At 33.2% G+C, this 24,170-nt stretch overlaps 1 protein-coding gene across 1 annotated transcript in view; it reads left to right on the top strand.

Moving 5' to 3' along the window:
* Positions 1-24,170, top strand: part of LOC143240209 (uncharacterized) — a 148,899-nt gene that overhangs the window by 86,389 nt on the left and 38,340 nt on the right. The window contains exons 10-14 of the mRNA XM_076482307.1: positions 2,084-2,111; positions 4,081-4,142; positions 6,786-6,895; positions 7,332-7,419; positions 8,372-8,439. Of these exons, the coding sequence (XP_076338422.1) occupies positions 2,084-2,111; positions 4,081-4,142; positions 6,786-6,895; positions 7,332-7,419; positions 8,372-8,439 (356 nt within the window). The remainder of the gene's footprint in view (positions 1-2,083; positions 2,112-4,080; positions 4,143-6,785; positions 6,896-7,331; positions 7,420-8,371; positions 8,440-24,170) is intronic.

Below are 24,170 nucleotides of genomic sequence, written 5' to 3'. Positions count from 1 at the left end.
GAAAAACCTTATAGCATATATTTGAAATGTTATACTGTATTACAAACTTAAGAGGACAACTTCTGGCTTGGATTGAGATTGATAATACCTATACCTTTAACTTAATTATTCTGTATCAGATATAGTCATGTTTTCTCTTAGTGGGCAAATGATATGTTAACTTTGTGCTAGCACAGAAACAGAACCTACAAGAATTTTCTGAGTTTTTGTCTTTATTTGTCTTTTCTTTTTCTAGAATTCTTTAGAATTATAACTTGAAAATTTTGTTATCAATAAACTTGAGGTTTGTAATTCTTTTTTGAGAAGTTATCTTAGGATTTTAGTGTTTAAGTCCCTGAAATTTCTATTTTAATGTTAGACAAATTTTTAATGTTAGTTAAAGAATATTTATCCACATTTTTATGTTGAACTTAGATCTTTTCAAAGTTATTTTTCTTGTTTTTTGGTCTAGTTCATAGGAGGGGGACAGTTTTTGTTGCTTCTGTCATTGAGAGTATTAATAACTTTCCTTCTTTAGGTGATTTTAATTTTTTTTTTCATGTGTGTATGTAGGAGCTGAGCTTTCTTTGTGTAGCATCCTTCAGTGACAGTTAGGCCACCAGAGTTTACAGCATGCCTTAACTTTGTTGTTCTTGCTTTCAATCATATATTTTTCAAGACGTTAAACTGGTTTCACTATTTTCTTATTTTCTGCTGGATAAATCCTAGTTTACTCATTTTCCTTGCTACACAGACATAAACTTATCTATATGTCTCTCTGCTCTGGATTGTAAGTCTTTTTCTTTTTTTTCTGTATCATAACCCATACTTCTACTGATGTCACTTTGTATTTAGAATAGCATGATTCTGCTTTTCTATCAACACTTTTATTGCTGCTGGTGCTCCAAGCTGTTCTTGGGTATAGCAGTAGCTACTTCCTCATCATTATACACATCCACTACAGTTAACTTGTGTTTATTGCTGCTGGTGCTCCAAGCTGTTCTTGGGTATATTTACAGTTAACAGTTAACTTGTGTTTATTGCTGCTGGTGCTCCAAGCTGTTCTTGGGTATATTTTATTATAGCTACTTCCTCATCATTATACACATCCACTACAGTTAACTTGTGTTTCTGTTACTTTCATTGTCTATAGTCACAAACTTATGACTTTTTTAGTCACAAGGTTAGATTTTCAGTTTAGTTTCACTAATTCTTTGGCTGGTGAGACATATTTTGGCTTATCCCTTTGTACTACCTTCATTCTTGGATTCCTTTTCACCCTTGGATCTCTGTGGTAATTTAAGGCATATTCCAGATTCAACCAGTAAAGATGATTCTTTATAACCACCCTCTGGTGGTAGTTCTTGAAGATGACCCTTCTTACACTATTAATAGATTTTTTTTTGGTATGTAGTCTTAGAGTCAGCAATTCTAGTGTCCACACTTCTGCATCTTTCTTTTGTTATGAAGTAAACCCACAGTTCACATACATACTGTTCTGCTCACTTGCTGGCAGCATTGCACTTCTTTTCTTGTTCCTTTGACTTCATCCGATCTGTATCTTTTCTTCTCACAGTACAGATATGTTATACTATGAAAAATACCAAAACTATAATTCAAATAATGTTAAACTGATTTTGACCTCCAGTGTAACTGATCATTCAAACTGATTGGTTGACAGTTTCAGGTATGAAACTATCTATCTAGGTAAGAGACAGGTAGTTCTGCATCTTAATATGATGATTGGTTAATAGTATGTGTGATGACAGATGTGTCAAACACATGAAAGTAATTGTTATTTCACACCAAAAATATTGTATGCAAAATTATACAGGAATAAATTAGAAATGGATAAGTTAGACTTAGCACAAATCCATGAGCAGTTACAGTAATAAAAGAAATGAATAACACCTTGATATTTATTCTGGTTTTAACATATTCAATTTAAAATTATTGAAATGCAGGGGTTTAGGATCTAATTTCTTCTAGGGTCTTAATTTTCTAGAGATAAACATAATGTGCAGTGTATGTTAACAACATTCTAATATTTATGTGATGTTTTTATTAAAGTGTTTTATTGTTAAAATAATTTTTTTCCTTCTAGGTTATAGTTTGTGTTGGATTCCCAGCATGTAAGTCTCTCTATTGAGATATCCTATTAGAATATACTAAAGTATACTGACCAGTTGACACATACAATTAGAACATACTAAAGTATACTGACCAGTTGACACATACAATTAGAACATACTAAAGTATACTGACCAGTTGACACATACAATTAGAACATACTAAAGTATACTGACCAGTTGACACATACAATTAGAACATACTAAAGTATACTGACCAGTTGACACATACAATTAGAACATACTAAAGTATACTGGCCAGTTGACACATACAGTCAGAACAAACAAAGTATACTGACCAGTTGACACACAATTAGAACATACTAAAGTATACTGACCAGTTAACACATACAATTAGAACATACTAAAGTATACTGGCCAGTTGACACATACAATTAGAACATACTAAAGTATACTGACCAGTTGACACATGCAATTAAAACATACTAAAGTATACTGACCAGTTGAACACATACAATTAGAACATACCAAAGTATACTGGCCAGTTGACACATACAATTAGAACATACTAAAGTATACTGGCCAGTTGACACATACAATTAGAACATACTAAAGTATACTGACCAGTTGACACATACAGTTGGAACATACTAAAGTATACTGACCAGTTGACACATACAGTTGGAACATACTAAAGTATACTGACCAGTTGACACACAATTAGAACATACTAAAGTATACTGACCAGTTGACACATACAATTAGAACATACTAAAGTATACTGACCAGTTGACACATACAATTAGAACATACTAAAGTATACTGACCAGTTGACACATACAATTAGAACATACTAAAGTATACTGGCCAGTTGACACATACAATTAGAACATACTAAAGTATACTGGCCAGTTGACACATACAATTAGAACATACTAAAGTATACTGGCCAGTTGACACATACAATTAGAACATACTAAAGTATACTGGCCAGTTGACACATTTTCTCATTGAAAGCATCTAAGCAGTAGTGGAAATAGACTACAGGAAGTATCATTCTAGTTATTAAGATTCAACACCATTCTAATGGTGCTTTTTAAACAGGTTTGTACGTAGAACAGACAACAGACTATATTGAAACACTAAGAGTTAGAATACAAAGACAACATATAAATTTACCTACGTTATGAGTCCTCACCAACAACAGTTAGAGTATGTACAATTATACAAAGACTACATATTAATTTAGCTACGTTATGAGTCCTCACCAACAACAGTTAGAGTATGTACAATTATACAAAGACTACATATTAATTTAGCTACGTTATGAGTCCTCACCAACAACAGTTAGAGTATGTACAATTATACAAGGACTACATATTAATTTAGCTACGTTATGAGTCTTCACCAACAACAGTTAGAGTATGTACAATTATACAAAGACTACATATTAATTTAGCTACGTTATGCGTCTTCACCAACAACAGTTAGAGTATTACAATTATACAAAGACTACATATTAATTTAGCTACGTTATGAGTCTTCACCAACAACAGTTAGAGTATGTACGAGTATACAAAGTCTACATATTTATTAAATAGGAAGCTAACTTACGAGGCAAGTATAGAATGAAGTGGAAAACTGAAATCGTGTAATGGTTGTTGTTTTTTTATGTGGTAGTAACATGATTGATTGATACTTATAACTAAGTAAAAGGCTAGAAGTAAGATCTATCTTAATGTGTAATTATTACTCTGCATTCTACTGAAGTTATACAGTTAGTAGCACTTTTCAAGTGATAATCTTTGGTCATATTTAATTTAAATAATTTTTCATTAAATCAGTTAAAAGTAATTTTCCTTATATTAGACTTTCCTTTTATTTATCTCAAAAGACTTCAATTAATAAAGCATATATTTCTAAAATATTTGTGAAAAATATTTCTAATGATTTTGCCTTTACAATATAAATACAACCAAATCAAATGACAAACTGGATTTCATTTACACAGCAGGAAAGAGTCATTTTGTAGAGAACTACCTGAAGAAAGCTGGGTATTCTCACATTAATAGGGTATGTACTTTTACTTACTAACCATTTGCTTTGGATACTAAATATACTGTTGCCTACCCAGGTGTTGTTTCTCTTGTTTTATTAGGGTCTGGCATGGCCTGGTGGTTAAAGCACTTGACATGTAATTTGTGGGTTGTGTGTTGGTTGAGTCTCCATCATGAACAAGCCGTGGAAGCAATAAAATGTGACAGTCATTTCCACTGTTCATTGATATTAGAGTTGGTGGTGTTGTCTTCCTTCTGTCATTACTAAACAAGGGCCAGTTAATGGAGATAGTCCTCGATTAGCTTTGCACAAAATTCAAAATAAAGTTAACCTTTAGTTTTCCAGACATATGTATATTCTAATCATAACATTTAGCCTGGTTTGTTAACCAGAATGTAGGATATTTACAACTACAGACCAATTATCAACACTTAAAAGTTCTTGAAAACATGCTGGGGGAAAAATATTAGCTCATATTCTTGTCTCATGTTTATTGAACAGTGTATAGTGCTACGTCAGAAATTTTCTCATGTTTATTGAACAGTGTATAGTGCTACATCAGAAATTTTCTCATGTTTATTGAACAGTGTATAGTGCTACATCAGAAATTTTCTCGTGTTTATTGAACAGTGTATAGTGCTACTTCAGAAATTTTCTCGTGTTTATTGAACAGTGTATAGTGCTACATCAGAAATTTTCTCATGTTTATTGAACAGTGTATAGTGCTACATCAGAAATTTTCTCATGTTTATTGAACAGTGTATAGTGCTACATCAGAAATTTTCTCAAGTTTATTGAACAGTGTATAGTGCTACATCAGAAATTTTCTCACGTTTATTGAACAGTGTATAGTGCTATTTCAGAAATTTTCTCACGTTTATTGAACAGTGTATAGTGCTATTTCAGAAATTTTCTCATGTTTATTGAAGAGTGTATAGTGCTACATCAGAAATTTTCTCATGTTTATTGAACAGTGTATAGTGCTACATCAGAAATTTTCTCATGTTTATTGAACAGTGTATAGTGCTACATCAGAAATTTTCTCATGTTTATTGAACAGTGTATAGTGCTACATCAGAAATTTTCTCATGTTTATTGAACAGTGTATAGTGCTACATCAGAAATTTTCTCATGTTTATTGAACAGTGTATAGTGCTACATCAGAAATTTTCTCATGTTTATTGAACAGTGTATAGTGCTACATCAGAAATTTTCTCATGTTTATTGAACAGTGTATAGTGCTACATCAGAAATTTTCTCATGTTTATTGAACAGTGTATAGTGCTACATCAGAAATTTTCTCATGTTTATTGAACAGTGTATAGTGCTACATCAGAAATTTTCTCATGTTTATTGAACAGTGTATAGTGCTACATCAGAAATTTTCTCATGCTTTCTCTTCTGTCTCTAGGCCAGGTGTGGCCTATAGGTTAGGGTGTTAAACTGTGAATCTGAAGGCTCATTGTTTTTATCCCATTTCTACACACTTTATGTGCATTAAGAGATACAAGAGGACACTACAGTCCTACTGTTTAACTAAAGTAGCCAAGAGTTAGTGGTATGCGCTGTTGACAAGTTGCCTTTCCTTCTGTAACCTTCCAGTTTATAACTAGCTGCCTTTCCTTCTGTAACCTTCCAGTTCATAACTAGCTGTCTTCACTCTAACCTTCCAGTTCATAACTAGCTGTTTTCACTCTAACCTTCCAGTTCATAACTAGCTGTCTTCACTCTAACCTTCCAGTTCATAACTGGCTGTCTTCACTCTAACCTTCCAGTTCATAACTAGCTGTCTTCACTCTAACCTTCCAGTTCATAACTAGCTGCCTTTCCTGTAACCTTCCAGTTCATAACTAGCTGCCTTTCCTCTAACCTTCCAGTTCATAACTAGCTGCCTTTCCTCTAACCTTCCAGTTCCTTACTGGCTGTCTTCACTCTAACCTTCCAGTTCATAACTAGCTGCCTTTCCTCTAACCTTCCAGTTCATAACTAGCTGTCTTCACTCTAACCTTCCAGTTCACAACTAGCTGTCTTCACTCTCACCTTCCAGTTCATAACTGGCTGTCTTCACTCTAACCTTCCAGTTCATAACTAGCTGCCTTTCCTCTAACCTGTCAGTTCATAACTAGCTGTCTTCACTCTAACCTTCCAGTTCATAACTAGTTACCTTTCCTCTAACCTGTCAGTTCATAGCTACCTGTCTTTCCTCTAGCCTGTCAGTTCATAACTAGCTGCTTTCACTCTAACCTGTCAGTTCATAACAAGGGATAATCAACAGAGAGCCCTTGTGAATGTTTCAAATCAGCATGCTTCTTTAACAAACATGTGTTTAGTTTCACATTTTCAACTTGACTTAAGAATAAGTAATATACTCATAAATCTTTTAGCTCGGGTTAAAGATACTTAATACACTCAGAAAGTTTCAGCTTCTTGAATAGTCCTACTTCATATATTTGTTATCTGCAGGTACATCTCTAACAACCGTATTGTGTTTACCCTAAACATGTCTGCTTTTTATTTTCTTACTGATGCTAAAAATTATTTTGTTGTATAATATTAATTTTTTATTAAAACTTACCATTCAGATGATATGTATCCAGATATAATCTTTTCTAATGGATTATTTTAGTCATGTAATTCCCACCTTTTTCAAAATAACAGGATACCTTAGGATCCTGGCAAAAGTGTGTAGCAGCTTGTGAGTCAGAACTGAGTCAGGGAAAACGTGTGGTCATTGATAACACTAACCCTGATGTCGAGAGTAGGAAAAGGTGAGCTAAAGATAAAACTTAAACACTTAGCTATCACTAGTACTTATCACATTGTCACTTTTATCTGTTGGTATGCAATATTAACATTGAATCTGATAAAAAACAACATGGAAAACATAGTAGGTTTATAGTTGTTTTGGATGGTGGGGAGAAATATCCATATTTATACATTTTTTCTTTTAAGGTTTATGATTTTACTGAGTTTTGCTGCTGCTCTCTCTGTGCTCTCTCTTTAATAAACTTATTAAAGTAATGCAGTTACTACTTTTTTCTGTAATCTTTCTGTAAACAGAAAATAGGATAAAATATTCTACAAGTGTTTAATAAGTGTACAACATCTGTAACACTTCTGTATTGTAATAAGTGTACAACATCTGTAACACTTCTGTATTGTTTGTACTTTGATTTTTACAAGTTCTTTTAACCATCTTCTCAGGTACATCGACTGTGCCAAGAAAACTGGAGCTCAATGTAGGTGTTTTCTTTTCACTTGTACTCTGGAACAAGTGAAACACAATAACAAGGTAAGCAACTGTGACAGTATGAACAGAGCAACTGTTTAATAAACACAGTAAGGAGTTAAGCAACCATGACAGTGTAAACAGATCAACTGTTTAACAAATACAATAACAAGGTGAGGAACTGTAACAGTGTAAATATACCAAGTGTTTAAAGTGTCTATCAATTTGCAGTATCCAATATTTCACTTGGTATGTATTTATTATGCTATTAGTATCACCAGACAAACAAATAATGAGTAAAGATTAAAACAACAAATTTATCTTAGACGTACTGTTTATATCCTAGATTTCTGAAAACAATTTTCTAAACAGATGTTTTGATCTTCTTGAAACAAAAACTTACCACAAAGTTCTAATGCATTAATAAAATGCCCTAAAAACAAAAATTTTAAATTTTTCAAATCATCAAAGTAATGTTCTTACTGCTCATGTTTAAATTTGTATACCTTTTGTAGCTCATATTAAGTCTGTGGACATATAATGCTAAAAATTAAATATTAATACCTAAAGTGTATTGTGTATTACCATTGTGTATCTTTGTGCTTAACAATGAACGAATGGTTCTAATGTTGTATTAAGTTTCACAACTCTGTTTTTTATGTATATAACAACTTATTTTTAAACTAACATGTTTATTCATAACTTAAACTTGTAAGGTATGCAAATTTATACCATACATATAAAAATTCTACAATAATTAATTGTCAGCATTCTATGGATTTATTCCCTGTTCAAGTGTTTTGTAATTTCATTTAAAACATATTTGGAAATCATTGTGTAGCTTCACATTAACAAACCTTGTCATTATTTGAAAAGTGGGATTGCAGACATCATAGATAGATGTTCCATGATGTACTCATGGAAACATTTCTCACATTATCACATATTTTAAAATAATATCTTTGGTTTTTAAGCTACTTTAATAACAGATTTCTTTCTTCCTTTAATAATATAGTTTCGGGAGTTGACTGGAAAGGAGCAAGCTCACGTAGGAGTCAATGACATGGTATTGAACTCATACAAGTAGGTTTATCTGAATGTTTCATTATTCACAATGACATGGTACTGAACTCATACAAGTAGGTTTATCTGAATGTTTCATTATTCACAATGACATGGTGCTGAACTCATACAAGTAGGTTCATCTGAATGTTTCATTATTCACAATGACATGGTACTGAACTCATACAAGTAGGTTCATCTGAATGTTTCATTATTCACAATGACATGGTACTGAACTCATACAAGTAGGTTCACCTGAATGTTTCATTATTCACAATAACATGGTACTGAACTCATACAAGTAGGTTTATCTGAATGTTTCATTATTCACAATGACATGGTACTGAACTCATACAAGTAGGTTTATCTGAATGTTTCATTATTCACAATGACATGGTACTGAACTCATACAAGTAGGTTCATCTGAATGTTTCATTATTCACAATGACATGGTACTGAACTCATACAAGTAGGTTCACCTTAATGTTTCATTATTCACAATAACATGGTACTGAACTCATACAAGTAGGTTCACCTTAATGTTTCATTATTCACAATAACATGGTACTGAACTCATACAAGTAGGTTCATCTGAATGTTTCATTATTCACAATAACATGGTACTGAACTCATACAAGTAGGTTCATCTGAATGTTTCATTATTCACAATGACATAGTACTGAACTCATACAAGTAGGTTCACCTGAATGTTTCATTATTCACAATAACATGGTACTGAACTCATACAAGTAGGTTTATCTGAATGTTTCATTATTCACAATAACATGGTACTGAACTCATACAAGTAGGTTCATCTGAATGTTTCATTATTCACAATGACATGGTACTGAACTCATACAAGTAGGTTCATCTGAATGTTTCATTATTCACAATGACATAGTACTGAACTCATACAAGTAGGTTCATCTGAATGTTTCATTATTCACAATGACATAGTACTGAACTCATACAAGTAGGTTCATCTGAATGTTTCATTATTCACAATAAATGGTACTGAACTCATACAAGTAGGTTCATCTGAATGTTTCATTATTCACAATGACATGGTACTGAACTCATACAAGTAGGTTCACCTGAATGTTTCATTATTCACAATAAATGGTACTGAACTCATACAAGTAGGTTCATCTGAATGTTTCATTATTCACAATGACATGATACTAAACTCATACAAGTAGGTTCATCTGAATGTTTCATTATTCACAATGACATGGTACTGAACTCATACAAGTAGGTTCATCTGAATGTTTCATTATTCACAATGACATGATACTAAACTCATACAAGTAGGTTCATCTGAATGTTTCATTATTCACAATGACATGGTACTGAACTCATACAAATAGGTTCATCTGAATGTTTCATTATTCACAATGACATGGTACTGAACTCATACAAGTAGGTTCATCTGAATGTTTCATTATTCACAATAAATGGTACTGAACTCATACAAGTAGGTTCATCTGAATGTTTCATTATTCACAATAAATGGTACTGAACTCATACAAGTAGGTTCATCTGAATGTTTCATTATTCACAATGACATGGTATTGAACTCATACAAGTAGGTTCATTTGAATGTTTCATTATTCACAATGACATGGTACTGAACTCATACAAGTAGGTTCACCTGAATGTTTCATTATTCACAATAACATGGTACTGAACTCATACAAGTAGGTTTATCTGAATGTTTCATTATTCACAATAACATGGTACTGAACTCATACAAGTAGGTTCATCTGAATGTTTCATTATTCACAATGACATGGTACTGAACTCATACAAGTAGGTTCATCTGAATGTTTCATTATTCACAATGACATAGTACTGAACTCATACAAGTAGGTTCATCTGAATGTTTCATTATTCACAATAAATGGTACTGAACTCATACAAGTAGGTTCATCTGAATGTTTCATTATTCACAATGACATGGTACTGAACTCATACAAGTAGGTTCATCTGAATGTTTCATTATTCACAATGACATAGTACTGAACTCATACAAGTAGGTTCATCTGAATGTTTCATTATTCACAATGACATGGTACTAAACTCATACAAGTAGGTTCATCTGAATGTTTCATTATTCACAATGACATGGTACTGAACTCATACAAATAGGTTCATCTGAATGTTTCATTATTCACAATGACATGGCACTGAACTCATACAAGTAGGTTCATCTGAATGTTTCATTATTCACAATAAATGGTACTGAACTCATACAAGTAGGTTCATCTCAATGTTTCATTATTCACAATAAATGGTACTGAACTCATACAAGTAGGTTCATCTGAATGTTTCATTATTCACAATGACATGGTATTGAACTCATACAAGTAGGTTCATCTGAATGTTTCATTATTCACAATGACATGGTACTAAACTCATACAAGTAGGTTCATCTGAATGTTTCATTATTCACAATGACATGGTACTGAACTCATACAAGTAGGTTCATCTGAATGTTTCATTATTCACAATAAATGGTACTGAACTCATACAAGTAGGTTCATCTGAATCTTTCATTATTCACAATGACATGGTACTAAACTCATACAAGTAGGTTCATCTGAATGTTTCATTATTCACAATGACATGGTACTGAACTCATACAAGTAGGTTCATCTGAATGTTTCATTATTCACAATGACATAGTACTGAACTCATACAAGTAGGTTAACCTGAATGTTTCATTATTCACAATGACATGGTACTGAACTCATACAAGTAGGTTCACCTGAATGTTTCATTATTCACAATAACATGGTACTGAACTCATACAAGTAGGTTCATCTGAATGTTTCATTATTCACAATGACATGGTACTAAACTCATACAAGTAGGTTCATCTGAATGTTTCATTATTCACAATGACATGGTACTGAACTCATACAAGTAGGTTCATCTGAATGTTTCATTATTCACAATAAATGGTACTGAACTCATACAAGTAGGTTCATCTGAATGTTTCATTATTCACAATGACATGGTACTGAACTCATACAAGTAGGTTCATCTGAATGTTTCATTATTCACAATGACATGGTACTGAACTCATACAAGTAGGTTCATCTGAATGTTTCATTATTCACAATGACATAGTACTGAACTCATACAAGTAGGTTCACCTGAATGTTTCATTATTCACAATGACATGGTACTGAACTCATACAAGTAGGTTCATCTGAATGTTTCATTATTCACAATGACATAGTACTGAACTCATACAAGTAGGTTCATCTGAATGTTTCATTATTCACAATAAATGGTACTGAACTCATACAAGTAGGTTCATCTGAATGTTTCATTATTCACAATGACATGGTACTGAACACATACAAGTAGGTTCATCTGAATGTTTCATTATTCACAATGACATAGTACTGAACTCATACAAGTAGGTTCATCTGAATGTTTCATTATTCACAATGACATGGTACTGAACTCATACAAGTAGGTTCATCTGAATGTTTCATTATTCACAATGACATGGTACTGAACTCATACAAGTAGGTTCACCTGAATGTTTCATTATTCACAATAAATGGTACTGAACTCATACAAGTAGGTTCATCTGAATGTTTCATTATTCACAATGACATGATACTAAACTCATACAAGTAGGTTCATCTGAATGTTTCATTATTCACAATGACATGGTACTGAACTCATACAAGTAGGTTCATCTGAATGTTTCATTATTCACAATGACATGATACTAAACTCATACAAGTAGGTTCATCTGAATGTTTCATTATTCACAATGACATGGTACTGAACTCATACAAGTAGGTTCATCTGAATGTTTCATTATTCACAATGACATGGTACTGAACTCATACAAATAGGTTCATCTGAATGTTTCATTATTCACAATGACATGGTACTGAACTCATACAAGTAGGTTCATCTGAATGTTTCATTATTCACAATAAATGGTACTGAACTCATACAAGTAGGTTCATCTGAATGTTTCATTATTCACAATAAATGGTACTGAACTCATACAAGTAGGTTCATCTGAATGTTTCATTATTCACAATGACATGGTATTGAACTCATACAAGTAGGTTCATTTGAATGTTTCATTATTCACAATGACATGGTACTGAACTCATACAAGTAGGTTCACCTGAATGTTTCATTATTCACAATAACATGGTACTGAACTCATACAAGTAGGTTTATCTGAATGTTTCATTATTCACAATAACATGGTACTGAACTCATACAAGTAGGTTCATCTGAATGTTTCATTATTCACAATGACATGGTACTGAACTCATACAAGTAGGTTCATCTGAATGTTTCATTATTCACAATGACATGGTACTGAACTCATACAAGTAGGTTCATCTGAATGTTTCATTATTCACAATGACATAGTACTGAACTCATACAAGTAGGTTCATCTGAATGTTTCATTATTCACAATAAATGGTACTGAACTCATACAAGTAGGTTCATCTGAATGTTTCATTATTCACAATGACATGGTACTGAACTCATACAAGTAGGTTCATCTGAATGTTTCATTATTCACAATGACATGGTACTGAACTCATACAAGTAGGTTCATCTGAATGTTTCATTATTCACAATGACATAGTACTGAACTCATACAAGTAGGTTCATCTGAATGTTTCATTATTCACAATGACATGGTACTAAACTCATACAAGTAGGTTCATCTGAATGTTTCATTATTCACAATGACATGGTACTGAACTCATACAAATAGGTTCATCTGAATGTTTCATTATTCACAATGACATGGCACTGAACTCATACAAGTAGGTTCATCTGAATGTTTCATTATTCACAATAAATGGTACTGAACTCATACAAGTAGGTTCATCTCAATGTTTCATTATTCACAATAAATGGTACTGAACTCATACAAGTAGGTTCATCTGAATGTTTCATTATTCACAATGACATGGTATTGAACTCATACAAGTAGGTTCATCTGAATGTTTCATTATTCACAATGACATGGTACTAAACTCATACAAGTAGGTTCATCTGAATGTTTCATTATTCACAATGACATGGTACTGAACTCATACAAGTAGGTTCATCTGAATGTTTCATTATTCACAATAAATGGTACTGAACTCATACAAGTAGGTTCATCTGAATGTTTCATTATTCACAATGACATGGTACTAAACTCATACAAGTAGGTTCATCTGAATGTTTCATTATTCACAATTACATGGTACTGAACTCATACAAGTAGGTTCATCTGAATGTTTCATTATTCACAATGACATAGTACTGAACTCATACAAGTAGGTTAACCTGAATGTTTCATTATTCACAATGACATGGTACTGAACTCATACAAGTAGGTTCACCTGAATGTTTCATTATTCACAATAACATGGTACTGAACTCATACAAGTAGGTTCATCTGAATGTTTCATTATTCACAATGACATGGTACTAAACTCATACAAGTAGGTTCATCTGAATGTTTCATTATTCACAATGACATGGTACTGAACTCATACAAGTAGGTTCATCTGAATGTTTCATTATTCACAATGACATGGTACTGAACTCATACAAGTAGGTTCATCTGAATGTTTCATTATTCACAATGACATGGTACTAAACTCATACAAGTAGGTTCATCTGAATGTTTCATTATTCACAATGACATGGTACTGAACTCATACAAGTAGGTTCATCTGAATGTTTCATTATTCACAATGACATAGTACTGAACTCATACAAGTAGGTTCACCTGAATGTTTCATTATTCACAATGACATGGTACTGAACTCATACAAGTAGGTTCACCTGAATGTTTCATTATTCACAATAACATGGTACTGAACTCATACAAGTAGGTTTATCTGAATGTTTCATTATTCACAATAACATGGTACTGAACTCATACAAGTAGGTTCATCTGAATGTTTCATTATTCACAATGACATGGTACTGAACTCATACAAGTAGGTTCATCTGAATGTTTCATTATTCACAATGACATAGTACTGAACTCATACAAGTAGGTTCATCTGAATGTTTCATTATTCACAATGACATAGTACTGAACTCATACAAGTAGGTTCATCTGAATGTTTCATTATTCACAATAAATGGTACTGAACTCATACAAGTAGGTTCATCTGAATGTTTCATTATTCACAATGACATGGTACTGAACTCATACAAGTAGGTTCATCTGAATATTTCATTATTCACAATGACATGGTACTGAACTCATACAAGTAGGTTCATCTGAATGTTTCATTATTCACAATGACATAGTACTGAACTCATACAAGTAGGTTCATCTGAATGTTTCATTATTCACAATGACATAGTACTGAACTCATACAAGTAGGTTCATCTGAATGTTTCATTATTCACAATAAATGGTACTGAACTCATACAAGTAGGTTCATCTGAATGTTTCATTATTCACAATAAATGGTACTGAACTCATACAAGTAGGTTCATCTGAATGTTTCATTATTCACAATAAATGGTACTGAACTCATACAAGTAGGTTCATCTGAATGTTTCATTATTCACAATAAATGGTACTGAACTCATACAAGTAGGTTCATCTGAATGTTTCATTATTCACAATAACATGGTACTGAGCTCATACAAGTAGGTTCATCTGAATGTTTCATTATTCACAATGACATGGTACTGAACTCATACAAGTAGGTTCATCTGAATGTTTCATTATTCACAATAAATGGTACTGAACTCATACAAGTAGGTTCATCTGAATGTTTCATTATTCACAATAAATGGTACTGAACTCATACAAGTAGGTTCATCTGAATGTTTCATTATTCACAATGACATGGTATTGAACTCATACAAGTAGGTTCATCTGAATGTTTCATTATTCACAATGACATGGTACTAAACTCATACAAGTAGGTTCATCTGAATGTTTCATTATTCACAATGACATGGTACTGAACTCATACAAGTAGGTTCATCTGAATGTTTCATTATTCACAATAAATGGTACTGAACTCATACAAGTAGGTTCATCTGAATGTTTCATTATTCACAATGACATGGTACTAAACTCATACAAGTAGGTTCATCTGAATGTTTCATTATTCACAATGACATGGTACTGAACTCATACAAATAGGTTCATCTGAATGTTTCATTATTCACAATGACATGGTACTGAACTCATACAAGTAGGTTCATCTGAATGTTTCATTATTCACAATAAATGGTACTGAACTCATACAAGTAGGTTCATCTGAATGTTTCATTATTCACAATAAATGGTACTGAACTCATACAAGTAGGTTCATCTGAATGTTTCATTATTCACAATGACATGGTATTGAACTCATACAAGTAGGTTCATCTGAATGTTTCATTATTCACAATGACATGGTACTGAACTCATACAAGTAGGTTTATCTGAATGTTTCATTATTCACAATGACATAGTACTGAACTCATACAAGTAGGTTCATCTGAATGTTTCATTATTCACAATAAATGGTACTGAACTCATACAAGTAGGTTCATCTGAATGTTTCATTATTCACAATAAATGGTACTGAACTCATACAAGTAGGTTCATCTGAATGTTTCATTATTCACAATGACATGGTACTGAACTCATACAAGTAGGTTTATCTGAATGTTTCATTATTCACAATGACATAGTACTGAACTCATACAAGTAGGTTCATCTGAATGTTTCATTATTCACAATGACATGGTACTGAACTCATACAAGTAGGTTAACCTGAATGTTTCATTATTCACAATGACATGGTACTGAACTCATACAAGTAGGTTCACCTGAATGTTTCATTATTCACAATAACATGGTACTGAACTCATACAAGTAGGTTCATCTGAATGTTTCATTATTCACAATGACATGGTACTAAACTCATACAAGTAGGTTCATCTGAATGTTTCATTATTCACAATGACATGGTACTGAACTCATACAAGTAGGTTCATCTGAATGTTTCATTATTCACAATGACATGGTACTGAACTCATACAAGTAGGTTCATCTGAATGTTTCATTATTCACAATGACATGGTACTAAACTCATACAAGTAGGTTCATCTGAATGTTTCATTATTCACAATGACATGGTACTGAACTCATACAAGTAGGTTCATCTGAATGTTTCATTATTCACAATGACATAGTACTGAACTCATACAAGTAGGTTCACCTGAATGTTTCATTATTCACAATGACATGGTACTGAACTCATACAAGTAGGTTCACCTGAATGTTTCATTATTCACAATAACATGGTACTGAACTCATACAAGTAGGTTTATCTGAATGTTTCATTATTCACAATAACATGGTACTGAACTCATACAAGTAGGTTCATCTGAATGTTTCATTATTCACAATGACATGGTACTGAACTCATACAAGTAGGTTCATCTGAATGTTTCATTATTCACAATGACATAGTACTGAACTCATACAAGTAGGTTCATCTGAATGTTTCATTATTCACAATGACATAGTACTGAACTCATACAAGTAGGTTCATCTGAATGTTTCATTATTCACAATAAATGGTACTGAACTCATACAAGTAGGTTCATCTGAATGTTTCATTATTCACAATGACATGGTACTGAACTCATACAAGTAGGTTCATCTGAATATTTCATTATTCACAATGACATGGTACTGAACTCATACAAGTAGGTTCATCTGAATGTTTCATTATTCACAATGACATAGTACTGAACTCATACAAGTAGGTTCATCTGAATGTTTCATTATTCACAATGACATAGTACTGAACTCATACAAGTAGGTTCATCTGAATGTTTCATTATTCACAATAAATGGTACTGAACTCATACAAGTAGGTTCATCTGAATGTTTCATTATTCACAATAAATGGTACTGAACTCATACAAGTAGGTTCATCTGAATGTTTCATTATTCACAATAAATGGTACTGAACTCATACAAGTAGGTTCATCTGAATGTTTCATTATTCACAATAAATGGTACTGAACTCATACAAGTAGGTTCATCTGAATGTTTCATTATTCACAATAACATGGTACTGAGCTCATACAAGTAGGTTCATCTGAATGTTTCATTATTCACAATGACATGGTACTGAACTCATACAAGTAGGTTCATCTGAATGTTTCATTATTCACAATAAATGGTACTGAACTCATACAAGTAGGTTCATCTGAATGTTTCATTATTCACAATAAATGGTACTGAACTCATACAAGTAGGTTCATCTGAATGTTTCATTATTCACAATGACATGGTATTGAACTCATACAAGTAGGTTCATCTGAATGTTTCATTATTCACAATGACATGGTACTAAACTCATACAAGTAGGTTCATCTGAATGTTTCATTATTCACAATGACATGGTACTGAACTCATACAAGTAGGTTCATCTGAATGTTTCATTATTCACAATAAATGGTACTGAACTCATACAAGTAGGTTCATCTGAATGTTTCATTATTCACAATGACATGGTACTAAACTCATACAAGTAGGTTCATCTGAATGTTTCATTATTCACAATGACATGGTACTGAACTCATACAAATAGGTTCATCTGAATGTTTCATTATTCACAATGACATGGTACTGAACTCATACAAGTAGGTTCATCTGAATGTTTCATTATTCACAATAAATGGTACTGAACTCATACAAGTAGGTTCATCTGAATGTTTCATTATTCACAATAAATGGTACTGAACTCATACAAGTAGGTTCATCTGAATGTTTCATTATTCACAATGACATGGTATTGAACTCATACAAGTAGGTTCATCTGAATGTTTCATTATTCACAATAAATGGTACTGAACTCATACAAGTAGGTTCATCTGAATGTTTCATTATTCACAATGACATGGTACTGAACTCATACAAGTAGGTTTATCTGAATGTTTCATTATTCACAATGACATAGTACTGAACTCATACAAGTAGGTTCATCTGAATGTTTCATTATTCACAATGACATGGTACTGAACTCATACAAGTAGGTTCACCTGAATGTTTCATTATTCACAAGAGGTAACACTGCTTCTTATTAAAGAATAAAAAATATCTTTCATTAGTAACCTGAACTTTGAAAGACTAAAACATCTTCCATTCTTATCCATGGATGATAAGAATCTATATTGAGTAAATATGTAGTCAGTATAGATTCTAATTATCCATGGATAAGGTTTGTTAAGATTGTTATGCAATGTTTATTCCACATCACTTTAGAAACACTGAGGTATAGATATATATATATATATATATTTATCAAATGACTTTGAGACTTGTGAAAACCAGATATGATTCATACATATAATTAAATCAAGTCATCTTACCTTTCAGGAACATATTTCCATGTTGAGTTTTCTCTCATGTTGTCAGCAACAACATGACTAAAAATTTTAAATGTTTGGAACTTGAGTGCTACATGTATTTTCCACGTTGTGTTCTGTTGTGTCTCATTGTCTGTTATTTTGATGTTTGAAACTTGAGAGCTACATATATTATCCCTATGGTGTTCTGTTGTGTCTCATTGTCTGTTATTTTGATGTTTGAAACTTGAGAGGTACATATATTATCCCCATGGTGTTCTGTTGTGTCTCATTGTCTGTTATTTTGATGTTTGAAACTTGAGAGCTACATATATTATCCCCATGATGTTTTGTTCTGTCTGTGTTTATTGGTGTTTTATGATGTGCTTGTTTTGTGTGTTTCCTCTTTATTAGAGCTGTACATTTCTGCAGATTTTACTCATTCAGCCTTGGTTATCACATCACTTGATTATTTGTTAATATTCTAATTTATTTTGTTATTTTACAAATGATTCATTTCCCTAACATACACTGCTGACCTTGAATCTCTTTTTTTTTTTTATATCTATTTGGGTATAAGAATTACACTAAGCTACACGGCAAGTCCTTTCCTTATGTATTACTTATGGACATGACCCTGTTAGGCAATCCAGAAAATAACAACTTTTTCTCTTTACTTTCTCTATTTTCGTGTCATGGAGTAAGAACATATGGTCTGCTTGGCTATCTTACGTGTCATGGAATAAGAACATATGGTCTGATTGGCTACCTTAACCCAACAACAACTTTTTTTCCTTTTTAAGAAGACTGTTCTTTCAGTCTCTCTGAAATTGATGTAAATCACTTGTTTATCTGTTGAATTCTTGGTGTTTGGATGTTTCAGTTCTCCAGTTTGAGTTATGATATTTGGATGTTCCAGTGCTCCAGTTTGAGTAATGATATTTGGATGTTCCAGTGCTCCAGTTTGAGTAATGATATTTGGATGTTCCAGTGCTCCAGTTTGAGTTATAATATTTGGATGTTCCAGTGCTCCAGTTTGAGTTATGATATTTGGATGTTCCAGTGCTCCAGTTCGAGTTATGATATTTGGATGTTCCAGTGCTCCAGTTCGAGTTATGATATTTGGATGTTCCAGTGCTCCAGTTCGAGTTATGATATTTTTCTCCTCCACCTACTTTCCAGTTTCATTTCCTCTTTAGTTCAGTCAAGTTTATATACAAGTTTTGGATCTGAAACTACTGGACGTTTTACAGAAACATTCTGTTAGAATATTTTAATGTGTTTACTGGGTTTTAACTCCTATTTTGTTCTAGTTTCTGAACAGTCAGGAGATTGTTGGCCAGTGTTATAACTTACCCTCTATAAATCATTACCTGGACTTTCCAGATGGAGAACATAAGGATTGTACAGAACTTCCTTGGATATCAAAATGGCTGTCTTTACATTCTTGTTCAACCTTCTTCTCAATAATTTTTGTTGTTACTGCCTACGAATTGTTTATCAGTCCATAACTTTCTCTTTACATCTGGCATCAGCTTTTTATGTCTTCACATACATAGAGTTTTTCTGGTTTTCATCACACTATAGGTATCAGTTTTCATGATTATGTCTACACACTCTAGGTATCAGTTTTCATGATTATGTCTTCACACTCTAGGTATCAGTTTTCATGATTATGTCTTCACACTCTAGGTATCAGTTTTCATGATTATGTCTTCACACTCTGGGTATCAGTTTTCATGATTATGTCTTCACACTCTGGGTATCAGTTTTCATGACATTGCTCCACACACAATTCACCTATAACGTAGATTCTACCAGCTAGATTGCCTACAAGTCCAGGTCTTAGCTTGTAATTTCTAAATATTTGGTGGGTTAGGTAAACACACTTTCTGGTATTAAGATACACCTACCTCTGTTTGCCTATGGTTTGCTCTTTGGTTTAGGGATGATGTCTTCTCTTTACAAGACAGTTTTGTTGCAATCATGTGATGTATTTTGTGAGTGATCTGACATTCAGTATTACTGTACTTCAGACTCATTATATCATAAAACTTCCTCTCTTGAACTACTCTCTCACTTCACTCTTGTCTCAGTTGGGAGTTTAGTTTTGTAGGTTTTCTCCTATTCTGCCTCATCCAGATCTATAGGCTTTTGCAGAAGCTTCTTTAAAGTTCTAAATCACAAAATCAACATTTAGGACCTTTTGCAGTTCAGCAGATCAGTCAGGAGTTCATATCCATGCTACACCACAATAAATCAACACTGGTGAACAAACTCTGTCTTCAAGCCTTTATCTTACTGTGGTGTCTTCATCTTTGGGTCCAGCCACATATACATCTTTGTACCTCCTATTATTTCAGGTGTTATGCACATTCCTTCTACAGATTGTTGTTTCTCCCTACAGTGTATACCCTGCACCCTTCAGTGATTCTGCCAACAGTTTCTACATTCTATGATCCATTCCTTTACAAGTGCAGTAGCCACATTCTATTTCACTAGCATCCTCCTTCCGACACAACTTCACCAGTAGAGTACGATTTCAGTCCTGGGAAAATCTTCTTCCCTAGGCCAAACCTCTTGATTCTATCTTACTGGTCAATCCCTAGGCCAAACCTCTTGTTCTATCTTACTGGTCAATCCGTAGGCCAAACCTCTTGATTCTCTCTTACTGGTCAATCCCTAGGCCAAATCTCTTGATTCTCTCTTACTGGTCAATCCCTAGGCCAAATCTCTTGATTCTCTCTTACTGGTCAATCCCTAGGCCAAATCTCTTGATTCTCTCTTACTGGTCAATCCCTAGGCCAAATCTCTTGATTCTCTCTTACTGGTCAATCCCTAGGCCACACCTCTCGATTCTCTCTTACTGGTCAATCCCTAGGCCACACCTCTCGATTCTCTCTTACTGGTCAATCCCTAGGCCAAACCTCTCGATTATCTCTTACTGGTCAATCCCTAGGCCAAACCTCTCGATTATCTCTTACTGGTCAATCCCTAGGCCAAACCTCTTGATTCTCTCTTACTGGTCAATCCCTAGGCAAAACCTCTTGATTCTCTTTTACTGGTCAATCCCTAGGCCAAACCTCTTAATTCTCTCTTACTGGTCAATCCCAAGGCCAAATCTCTTGATTCTCTCTTACTGGTCAATCCCTAGGCCAAACCTCTTGATTCTCTCTTACTGGTCAATCACTAGGCCAAATCTCTTTATTCTTTCTTACTGGTCAATCTCAGTATGTCTAGTTCCCTTCACTGCCTTGTAAAGACCAACTTGGCTGTAGTTGGACATGAGCCTTAACAGAGCCACTTTACTTATTTGAACGTATCTTTAAAGCCAGCCAGAATCACTATGTATCATAAGTGTTGTCTTTGGCAATTATAAGGTTTCAACATTAAAGAATTATGAGCAAATGTGTTGCCACTTTCAACAGGAATTTTTTTCTGAAATGTCTGTTTACGTGGAAGTGTCACTGTTTATTTTGTGTTACCTACTTAAGACTTGATCATATGTAGAAGATAATAATGTGGTCACTTGAGGTCTGCTGTTCATGTTATTTAACCTCCTTAAGACTAAATAACATGTGGAAAATAATAATATAGTCACTTGAGGGCTGCTATTTATGCTACGGTACCTACTTAAAAATAGATAACATGTAGAAGATGATAATAAAAATACGGTCACTTCAGGCCTTCTGTTCATGTCACAGTACCTACTTAAGACTACATAGCATTTGGAAGATAATAATATAGTCACATCAGGCCTGCTCTGGTACCTACTTAATACTAGATGGGTCATTCCATGTCAAATCATCCAGGGGGCTGCTGGTGATCCCCACAGAATGCCTTGAAAAAATTCACATGTACTCTTCTACACATATAATGAAAAATTGCCAAAGATTAGATCAATATCTTTAATAGTTTCTGATTTACAGCCCTGTAAAATTTAAGTAATTTTTTATTTTTTTTTATTTTTGGCAAATTCATTTTCTGGCAACTTTGGCTGCTTAAAGCTACAAGAATAATGGTGGTAGAAGGCTGAAATTTGCTGCACTTACTGCTTTAATCTCACAGAATTCAAAAATGGTCTCAAACCAAGTTTATCTCTCTCAGGATTTTCATAGTGAGGCTGTAAAATCACCTGAAAACCCAAAATCATAAAAAAACATCGGTTTATGTAATGAGCCATTGCTCTAAGACTTAATAGGATACAAAGCTGAATTTTTGTTTCTAATTTCCTATAACATATCAGTTGATAAATCAGCAATTGTTGTAGTTAAAAGTCTGTTAGATCTCCTGTAAAAAAATTTAGCTGCATGTAACTTTTTATGATTTAGCTAAAAATAGCCCTACTTCAGGCCACAGTTTGACCATGTCACCAGTTATTCAGCCTTTTCAGATTTTTTCCCATATATTCTTACACCTCTGAATATGATCTACAAAAAAATCAGGATGGTGTTCAACCTACTTTTTGAGTTATAATTTTTTAAAGTATCCTCTGACCATACGTTTTTTTTAAAAAAACAAATGAAATTAAGGTGTGTTACTGTGTGCAGATATATCCATACAATTTTGAAAAATACCTGTCAGAATTTTATGAATCCCACTGAAATATTCTAACCAGCCTTTCACAAAGTTAAATGATGAAGTTGTAAGAAACAAGAAAGAATTAATTCATTTCTGAACAAGTTTATTGGCATAACTAGTTAGATCACATGGCAATGCAAATATATCGTGTATGCATTACAGTTATGCAGATATGGCTGAGTTTAAGATTCATAATATAATAAATACAAAGGTAAATCAGACACAAACAGCACAGTGCTACAACAGTGGATAACTGAGAAAGAATATAGTCACACCAAACTGCAATAATTGTGACAATGAAATATTTCAAAAACTGCTTTGGTGATAAATTAGCCTTAACAACATCAAATAAACATTGCTTTGTTCAAACAGCTTGAATAAATTTCTGAAATTTGAGTTTGATTATGTTGAGATCACTTTGACTTAGAACATAGTGGCGAGCACTAGTGCCTTGCATGGTAGGTGCACTTACCAAACAAAGAATATGTTGGAAAGGAATCCAGCTTTCATCTTTACGTGACCTTGCAGGCCATGAGAACAGTTTGTTTCGTGATTTCTTCATAAATGACACCAACACAACGGAATGTTCATCTGATCTATCTTTTACGTTTCCCATATACCATTCATGATCGTATAAGCATGCCACATATTTCCCTGGCTGATAATTGTCATTGCTATCGTCAGACCCTATTTGAGCTGCTGTAGCATCACTTTCACTGCTACTACCAACAGTTACAACTGTGTACACATCATCATCTGATAACCTTCTCATATAGAATGTGTTGGTAGAATAA

The sequence above is a fragment of the Tachypleus tridentatus genome, chromosome 13 (genome assembly GCF_004210375.1).
Source record: "Tachypleus tridentatus isolate NWPU-2018 chromosome 13, ASM421037v1, whole genome shotgun sequence".
Lineage (NCBI taxonomy): Eukaryota > Metazoa > Arthropoda > Merostomata > Xiphosura > Limulidae > Tachypleus > Tachypleus tridentatus.
The sequence above is the reverse complement of the archived record's forward strand: the minus strand, read 5'-3'. Positions and strand labels throughout refer to the sequence as shown.